The 10,271-nt window shown below is 39.4% G+C and overlaps 1 protein-coding gene across 1 annotated transcript in view; it reads right to left on the reverse strand.

Annotated features, from left to right (window-relative positions):
* Positions 1–6,611: 6,611 nt before the first annotated feature.
* Positions 6,612–10,271, reverse strand: part of CTSB (cathepsin B) — a 15,254-nt gene continuing 11,594 nt past the window's right edge. Inside the window, exons 6-10 of the mRNA XM_072407359.1 lie at positions 9,529–9,614; positions 9,293–9,439; positions 8,424–8,540; positions 7,995–8,123; positions 6,612–7,620 (exon numbers count right to left, since the gene is read on the reverse strand). Of these exons, the coding sequence (XP_072263460.1) occupies positions 7,544–7,620; positions 7,995–8,123; positions 8,424–8,540; positions 9,293–9,439; positions 9,529–9,614 (556 nt within the window). The 3' untranslated portion in view covers positions 6,612–7,543. The remainder of the gene's footprint in view (positions 7,621–7,994; positions 8,124–8,423; positions 8,541–9,292; positions 9,440–9,528; positions 9,615–10,271) is intronic.

A 10,271-nucleotide genomic window follows, 5' to 3' on the forward strand; every position in this document is an offset into this window, starting at 1 on the left:
CTGTAGGAACTTACAAGTTTTTGAACACCTTCCTCCATTTACAGTTGTTCATTTCTTTGTAAAGCTTTGTGAATTGATCTGTGTGCCTTTCTTCTACACCAGTGGTGCCCAACCTTTTTTCATCTGGGGGCAGGTGTTGACATTGGGATAAAACTCGCGGTCACAATGCAAACAAACATTAAAGATATATGTTTAAAACTAGAATAGTTTTAATTTAAAATTATATTGAATTGAAGTGTTTCTAGTTACCCTAATGTACATGCACCAATTAAAAGAGATGACAAATGAAGAATCTCTGCAATGGATACTTCCAGAGAAATCCAATTCATGTGTCAGATAGCCAAGGGGTAAATGTTCTTACTACTACATCTTCAGCACCAGTTGTCAACGTTCCTCTGTTCCAGAGACATTGAGGGTCACAGAATGTAAGTGTCCAGCTATGTGTAACAGGCAGCTCTCCAGCCTCTCATTCCTTTGCCCTGCTCGTCTGCAGAGTGTCTTCTTCCATGGCACGATTAAGGGGTAACCACACTGCCAGTCTGAATGCAGTCTTGAAGTTTTGTGACCTTTAAGGGGCACCAGGGCACACAGAAAATTGGCAGTACCCTAATGTTCATTGCCATGAGAGTGTCCCCCAGGGTGTCCCCAACATGCAAACTCACTTAGGGACCCTGGTTTTGAAAACGCCCCCTTAATATAAAAAATATCCCTAATTGTTGTTAGAATTTTATGCTGTATCTGGCAATTTGTTATGTTTACAAAGTTTTTATTTGGTTTAATTGCAGTTAATAGGGTCTCCTGTGTACCCTTAAAATTTCAAATTTCTATGATAATCAGTGAAGGAGATATGACGATTTGCATAGAAAAAACACGCCCAATCCCCCGCAAGCCAACGAGCAGTGAGAGAAGAGAGGGAATGACGAGAGATCTGACAGCTCTGTGGGCCACATGCGGCCCACGGGCCATAGATTGGTCACCCTTGTTCTACACAGATATGCGGGTAGCATCAGCCATTACTAAGACCCTGCAAGAGAATACGCCTTGAGGAAAGCCACACTTTCTCAACTTCTCTGTAATGCAGAAATTGTCTCCCCAGCTGCAGGTTTAATACCATTTCCCTACAGGACACCAGGAGCTACAAGTACCTGAATGAGAAGGGCAGGAGCTATGCCGCTGTCATCCGAGTCCAGAAAGGGGAACTACGGTGAGTGTATTGTTAGTTTTAACCTCTGATCCGGAATCTTTTGATAACTATGCTTTTAATATGTATATTTTTGTGGATTTTAAGATGGTAAGCATTGACGGAATGTCATCTGATGGGGTCATTAAGGTTGTGAGGTCCATTAGCTACATGGGTTATTATTGGCTGCTTATTGGAATGGAACCTTTAGCTCTAAGTAAAAGAAGTAGCACATATTAACCATGAACTGATGGCACCACTGTAGGGTGGATTAAATTGGGGTGCAGGGATTGTAAAAGAACAAGAATGAAGTTTCCATGGCCTACCTAAGGAATTGTTCTTTCTCTGTGCTTCGTAGTCACACATGCTGTATCTTCTATCTGCTTCTATGAGCTCTGGAGGAAGACGTGACCATCAGTCCGGGTACCAAGATCCCCACTGTGAAAAACTTTCACAACTTTCTTTATCAGTCGGACTGGAGGTTCACAGAAAATAAGAAAGATCACCAATTGCTTGAGGATATCCCAACAGTAGGTCAAGCTTGGGGTTCAGTTATGTGAACATGTTTTTTTCCTTTATAGTTTACATTTCAAGTATTTTTATTTGACTATACAGCATATGGATCATTAGTTGTTAGAGTATCTCCTAAACTTTGCTCAGTGTGGTGCTGGCCTTGGGGGTTAGCGGGGAATTTGCTCTTCCATTGGTGATTGGTAGTGAAGAGCTTCCTACATTGGTGATCAGTGAGAGGTGGCTATTACATTGGCGGTCAGTGTACTCCGCCTTTTACATTGATGGCCCATTTTTACTTTGGATCAGGGGTGTCAAACTCAAATACACAGTGGGCCAAAATTAAAATCTTAGACAAAGTCGAAGGCCAAACTTAAATTTTATAGAAAAAGTTGAGGACGTTTTTCCTTCTGATTAGATATAAACCCTATTCATATGGAAACAAGGAGGTTTTGCTTCACATTCAATCTAGAACAAGCCTGTATTAGAGAATGAGGCATAAGAATTAAAAAAAAAAATTATTTAAGAAAACATCTTATCCCTCTTTTTCTATTTGTAGTTAAATTTTAATGGTAACCTTTTTGCACAGGCTAACAATAATAATAACAATATTCTTCTATGAAAATCCAACCATTCCAGTCCATGCCTTGGAGTAGCAAGGAAAAGTACAGCTGAGGGGGAGTGCTGGAAATGCCATACACGGCCAATGCGGGGCTAAATCTTATGAGTGGCCCGCCGCTGAAACTCCCTGTTCATTGAAATAGCGCGGCTACTAAAATTCCTGGCATTAGTTGCATTTATAAAAAATCCAATGCTAGGCTACTCATATGCAGAGGGCCCACTGGTCTATAGCCCTCAGTGATGCCTGGAAATGTAGTGGCGCTATTTCAATGCAGTGGCGGGCCAGCTGCAGTTCATATTTAGGATTCCTTTCGGGGCCAAAAAAAAGGACGTTGGGGCCAGATTTGGCCCCTGGGCCAGAGTTTGACACCCCTGCCTTAGAGGTATATGGTGATGTTCCCCTACATTGGTGGTGAATAGTGTAGTGCCCTCTTACGTTGGTGGTCTGTGAAGAAGGGTCTCTTTATATTGGTTATCAGTGGACAAGGCCCCCTTATATTGGTGGCCAATGTGAGGGATCCATTATATTGGTCAATGATCTCTCTCCATACCACAATTCTGGTCTGACCCATACTTTACGAAATTCTATTTTAGAATAGGATAAACTTTTCTTCAAGCTCATTCTACTACAGTAGGCATCATACAGTATGGTAATGTTGTGTTCCCCACTAAGCAGGCGGTAGGGATGAGCAAAATTTTAAAATGTATTTTTGGGAAAAATTGTGCAAAAAGACAATTTTTTGCAAATCTTTTCACTATTTTGTGAATTTAACTTGCTGAATATTGGTGGCAATACATGTTGAGTGCCTTCTGCATCAACTTATAGACGTAAAGACGGAAAGTTAAATCAGTAAAATGGCATATATTATCTGTGTATTTTCAAAAACTATATCCACTTGCAATTATAATTTTGTTTTATTTTACAACAAATTGAATTTAGTTAAATACAAAGAAATTAAATTATTCTGATAGTGTTGTACTGCTTTGTTCTCTTCTAGCTTTTAGTTATATCAGGAGTTTAGGAACTTAGCTGTGCTCTACCAGAAGGTCATCATTGACACCGGTTCATCCCGTAGCACCGGGGATAGTGGAGTACCTGGAAAAGGAAAAAGGATGTGTAAAAGATTGGGAAAAGGTGAGAAATTGTACTTTGATTTAAAAGGGCATTCACCATATTTGCTTACTTCTCCCACTCTATTTTTCATCAGTGGGTGAGTTTAGCATTGAATGCATTAATGAGCTCATCACTTATACTCTGCAACATGCACCCGATGTCTTGCTGTACCTTTCTCCTGCTGTACTCCTACAAATATAGTGGATGGTGAATGGCAGCAAGTGTTTTTTTTTGGTCAAAAGCTGAAGCTTGCTATATGATACAGCTTCAAGATTTGATGCAATCTAACAATTATTTTGTGACCAAGCTCGGTATTTCCCAGCTTTCTGTGGCCAGGTGACCAAACTTGTACATTTTCTCCAGGTTGTCACCCTCTTTAATGTTTTGCAGCAATGCTTATATGAGGGCATCAAGGACTGCCCTCTAGTGGCCTGGACCCACCTGATTCTATGAAGCATTATACTGTATGTCCACTAGGGGGTAGGTCCTTGGCTAGTTTGCCAAGCTTTATTGTCACTTGACATATGTCCCTTCATTTCCCTGGGCCAGCAGAGCGACAAGGGAGAAAATAAGTCAAGTGTAAGCAGCTGTGGTGGGTTGGCTTTAGTGCAAACCTGTTACTTTTTTTTTTTTCTCTTGCCCAATCATCACACTAAGAACAATGAGGAAGGTGACCCTACTTTTATCTAGCACATATGTATGGATCGCAGTCATTGTGGCTCTATCATTGACTAATCTGTAATGGTGTGTTTTTGGCCACCTTGTTCAGCCTAAATGCTGTGAAGGTCAGAGACCCGGGTATCTTGGCTCAAAGGGGTACCTGGAAATACAAAAAAAGGAAATAAAATTATTTTGGAAGTTATTACAAATCCAGGTAAATGTTTTAATTTTTTGTTTGCTGACCTCTGGGGGTGCAGCTTCCCATTTATTTGTGTATTACTATATTATTGTTTGGCCATAACTTTTGCATGTGTTTAGATGATGGCTATTGCTACATTGGTTGCCTGCTACAACAACCAACAAAAGTTTAAAGGAGCGGTGAAGACCCAGAAGGGCCAGGCTGTGACTCTGATAATAGATACTACAAATATGAAGGCTGTAAAAAAACAACACTTTGTTTTTTCCTTTTATTTAGCCTGCACACATGTAGTTGGGTATATATAATTTATTCATTTACAGAAACCTTAATAACTTGCTTTTTCAGTTCCAGCTTTGTTTGGCATTTTTCTTTACTAAAGTATTACTGGTCTGTTTAAATACTTTTTTTTTCTTTTTACGTTCTGCCGATTTGTTGGAAGATTCCCTCAGCAAACCATTGTCTGATCAAACACAAACTATTCTGGCTACCATCAGGAAATTAAATGTGGTTCCTTGATATCAAAGCATAGTTTAACCATCATGTATCTCTCCTGCTACAAGCTCTAGCAGTACCTGAGCACAGTGCAGGTCCATATGGGCCAGCGACCTGGAGCAATTCCTTCAAGATCATAATGGATTGTTGATCTGGAACCCATTTGATGGTACCAGTGCAGTTGTGATCCTAGCACTTGCAGAAAAGTATATTTCCTGTCACCTAAATCTAGCTTACCCATATTTTGTCCATTCAGGTCAGATTCAAGTTTAAGTCAACTTTCTCTTTGCCTTGCCCGTCACACTCTTAGGCCACCTGAAGTAGCAAAAGTGAATTGTAGCTTAAAAAAAAAAAAAAAAAAAAAAGTTATGGATGTTCTGCATGTGACTGGTGCTTGACGAACTCAGTCTCTGAGATGGAATCCCAAGTTCCTTCATATACTCCGAACCAGTGAATGGAAAGTTGGAGTGACAAATTGAAAGTATAGGCTGCAAAGGAGGTTTTGTTGTGGACTGAAAAGCACAGGTTTGCCATAAAGTTCTTCAAACAAAATATTTACTTTAAAACGAGGGGAGAGTGCAGCCATATTAACCTTTCCAGCTCACCCCGTTACATCAAAGCTTATCTAAACCCAGAAAATAGTATATTTCAGTTTACCAGTACTTCATTTTCTTCTTTTGTAGAAGATGTAAATGCTAGTGAAGACTTTATCATATTGTTTTTATCTATAGTTACATTTTTACTTAAGCCCAATGCTGGGTGTACAAAAGTGAACAAAATTTCAGTTTTCTTAAATCAACCTTGCAGCCATCTTCATGTTGCAGTGCCATTAATTTCATAATGTACCTGTAAGAGCCAAATTAAAAAGACAATAAACCCTTATCTGAGCACCTGTTTTAATAAGTCTTGCATTCAAAAATATGCTACATGAATAAGTCATGTTAAGCAATGCTGTTAAATTGATCTTATCTAGGTATCAGTGATCACTGGTCACAAAGGGTTGATGTATTTTACAGAGTACAGAAACCATTCCTTGATGGCCATTGTTGGTAGGAAAACAATGGAGGAGAAATCCAGTGACATCCATAATTTTTGGAAGAGTTTTAGTATGCAATGATATTTGCCTATGGGTACCTGTATCTGAAGATTGTTCTCACCTGTAAACCCCCCAGTTTGGGGATGGGCTCAAGATTCCAATTGTGCGCCTAGGACAGGAAATAATGATCTCCATGCTGGAGAACACATCCAGAAATCTATGACAAGTTTCAGATCTTCCCCCACTGTATCCAATATACATCAGTGGATGTTAAGGTTAACCCATTTAGAGGCTAGTATGAAGAAAAAGGCTACAAAAACAAACTATTGAACATCAACAGTAAAGCCAAACATAGGATTATACAGGAAGAGACATGTAGTCTGGATCCCTTCTGAATTTAGCAATCAAAACACAAAATCAAGACGAACAAAAGCACCAGATACATCAACACTAAGGAACAGATAGAAGCTGTAGAACTGGAATATATTAATCGTGGAGGAGCAGTTTTGTTTGATGCCTGCACACTTTGTTTGGACCCTTAATCATGGGCAAGGCCTGTAGTGATATTGGGGTGGATGAAAGGAACCACAGAATGCAATGGAGGCAAAGGGACTAATCCCTGGAAATGATTGCTGGGAATGATGAACACCAAAGTGAAGGAGACCCAGGCTGGAGAGACCTTGGAACACAGATTCTATTGTAAGAGTCTTGCTTTTAGTTTTATATAAGAGGCCAGCTGGGTCTTATGAAATAAGTTATTGTGACGTATTATACCCATCAAGAAGACAAACACGTAATATAAAAGGAAGACAAGGCATTTTATTGGCAAACAAATGTTACATTTTTGATTAAAAAACAAATTAAAACCCACCCCGATAATCTGGTCTACTGTAGAATACAATCATGATATTCATTAAACTGTAGTAAAGGCAGAACTAGAGCACACAATAGGCAGCTGCAGGACGTTGAGCAGATTCTACATTGTTATGACTTTATGTAGCATCCACCAGCCATATCCTGTTTTGGCTTCTTGCCTTCCTATAGAACATTTATACCAACATAAGCTGTTGACATAATCAGCTTTGCACATACTGTTGGGAATTCCATAGCCAAAGACTATAACCCAAGACTATTGGTTGAACTCCCACCATGGCATGACCCTGCTATGGGGTTTATTTTACCGGCAATCTGTTTTCATGGCTTCAATCATAACCTGGCCATCTACTACTTGGAACATGAGCCATAACTAAGCAAAAACACCTAAGGACAAAATTTACAAAGCTGATTATCTCACAGACCTATCATAAAATAACTTGTTGGAAGGGGGGGGAAGGAGATATTTGACTTTAATTTCTTTGGGAATGTGAGTAGAGGGGCGAACATAGGATTCCAATATAAAAAAAAAGTTGCAGTGCAAAATTCACAAGTTTAGAGCAGCACTGTACATAAAGGTTACATGGTTTGCCAGTATGCTAGAACCCTGAAACCTGGCACTGACCAAGTTGGCATCTCTTGTTTGGCAAGGAGATAGCCGAGTAAGAATCTCTCGCCTGCACAATTATTCAAAGCTATAAAATTACACAGAGCCATAATATCTCATTATGTGCATTCAGATAAAAAGCAGTCCATTCATAGGATGCAATACACAAAAGAAAGTGGTTTTTGCTAAAAATTTGGGAGAAAGATAAAACCTAGCCTTGGAGAGCCAACAAAGAGCAAGTTGATATGGGATTAATCTTTGGGGATTCCAGCAACGATTTCAGATTCTATTCCACAATGATCCTGTCCACGGAGAATCTTGAAGTAGCCTGTTAAGGTAAGACAAAAATACATTTTATATATGAAATTAATTTTTCCCTGGAACTTGCTTTGTTTCAGGAACTCTACTTTTGCTGGCCTATGGGTCAAACTGGCCATGGGAGCTTTGATTGGCAACTTCCAGGCTGCAAAAACTATGAAGCCAGGGAGACCTTTGGAGAAAGGGTTACCCTACAAATCCAAAGGTCAGAAAATGTTTATTTTTGTAAGAGAAATTGAGATATCATTTGCAATGTAATGGTCTAGCAGGCTAGAAGGATATACTACTGGGTGAGGTTGTATTACAATCTGTAGTCACTTGTGTTGTCTGTGGCTTCACCTCAATAACTAAAATGATGTTCTCCATTTGTCTTAATGTTCTTACCATTATCACCCCAGTCTGTGTTCCAGGAGTTTGCACACAACCAGTATGGAGTTCCATTTTCCACTCCCCAACCAAGGACTTTAATAGCATGGCCACCAATTTCTTCTCCAGTTACATGTTGGTAGACACCTAGGAAAGGGGAAAACAGTCAAAATCTGGATCTAGCATTTGCAGAAGCCAAGAATAATTGCCTCCATATTCCTAAGAAGCAATCTATATCCCTCAAAAAAAAAAAATAAAAAAAAAAATAAAACATTTCAAAGGCTCTGTTCCCATACGTTTCTAGGTTTAGAACAAATATTTTTTTGCCATCGAAGCTTCAGGATCTCACACTTGTACTTGTCAAAGTACAGGATACTATAAATAAAAGTCGGCCTTAGACACCTCACAAAATACAATTTACTGTAGTCATGAAGTTCAGGTTCTTACCAGATTTGTAGTTAGGAAAGTCTTCATACACAGTGAACGCTCCCTCCACTGGGCCATTCTTGTATATCTCGGCCATGATCTCATACTGGCTGTTGGAGACTGTGTAGGAGTCAGTGCCTAGAAAAAAAAAAAAAAAAAGAAATAAAGAGTTGGGAAATATTTGAACAACCACTGCATATACCAAGTATAGTGTCTGTGGGGAACTGGACAATGTCCTAAAGAACCAGGGAAGGAGGATCTGAAGCAAAGCAGGTGGGAGTATTCCATCCACTTGTCCTCCAGTAGTATTGAACAGCAACCCCATAGGAGGCCATAGAATAATCTTGCCCATTTTGCCATCTACCCATGTAATAAAGTACCAATTCATAATATAGGAAAGAGCATCAGCAAAGCTTTCGATTTTATGCCAAGCAATGCATGCAAGGCAAAACAGGTTCACTTTATTTCTGCCCCTGCAGCACGTCTCCTTTCTGTGCTACCTCACTGGAAGAATTGAAACATCTGTAACATCATTGTCTGGGATTACCCTGGGCAGTGGACTCTAGCCTAGCAGTCATATGAGGGCAAACAATCACATTAGGTCATATATCTTCAATACAATGACGTTTAGATATTTCTTTTGCTCCCAGAAACTGAACAGATTGCCAGTGGATCAATGAAAAGAATACATGCATGCTTGGGAAGGTGAAAAACCTGTAACCCTTGGGCAAAGCACATGTAAAAGGCATTTGGGAAAACTCAGGAATTCCATTAAAACCCTCAAATGCTCACAAATTCAAGCTGCAAGCCAGACTTCCATTTGATGATAATAAAAGCAATTATATCCAAGATCAGATGTGCACTCCGTATCCCAAAGGCAATTCACTTACCAAAGTGTTTATCAGAGCCGTAGTCTGGTCCATAGCCATCCTCACACTTCTTCACACACTTTGGAGTGTCTCCTTCCTCTCCCTTACAAGATGGGCGGGAGCCATTGACATGGTGCTCACATGGAGGAATGGAGTATGGCCTACAACCTGGAGAGGAGGGCAATAGAAATTTCATGTTAGGGAATTTTTATATTAGCTGCCATCAGACTGAGGAACATAGAAGGCAAAACACTCACCAATATGGGAGTTAAACAATCCTCCGGACACAAGACCCTTCTCAGTCCAGTATTTCCAGGCTCCTGATGGATATCCTCCATTACAGCTAAAGCAACCAAAAAAAGTTTCAGTTAAACATGGTCAATTGCCTTGCTTTAAAATTATTCTTTCCATTTTACCTAAAGCTACATCCAATCCCCAGTTGAGGATTCATTTCCTTCGGAACTCCGAGCCCTATCCTATTACCTACCCATCCCCAGCTGTGTACTGGTAACGTAAAACACACATAGCATGGATAATGATTGAGTGTGATTCACCTGCATGCAAAATATGAGATTCATTTACTAGGCTCAAACAAAATGATCTTCCACCAAGTGGATCAAAGTACATTATGCAAAATGAAGCTCACTTTGCCATACAAAATAGCCAAATGGAAAAAACACCGGTCTTCACCCCTTATTAGACAGACCTTCCTACAATACTACATGCCCATTGGATTATTGTGCATTCTAGTTCCAGCTTGAAAAATACTAAAGCCAGTAACAATAAAATGAATGTAGACGTAATATGAATGATTAAATTTTTTTGTTTTGTATTGTATTGTATTTTTTCCATTGTTGAGACTCTCAAAGTCCTGAAGTCAAATGGCAAAACACATCAGGGACATGTTACAAGAAAAGTTCATAAATCAAGAAAAATAATTGTAATGAATCTATTGTATCATTGAACATGATGTAATATTTGTGAAAGCGTTGTTTATTAT

The sequence above is a fragment of the Pyxicephalus adspersus genome, chromosome 4 (assembly GCF_032062135.1).
Source record: "Pyxicephalus adspersus chromosome 4, UCB_Pads_2.0, whole genome shotgun sequence".
Classification (NCBI taxonomy): domain Eukaryota; kingdom Metazoa; phylum Chordata; class Amphibia; order Anura; family Pyxicephalidae; genus Pyxicephalus; species Pyxicephalus adspersus.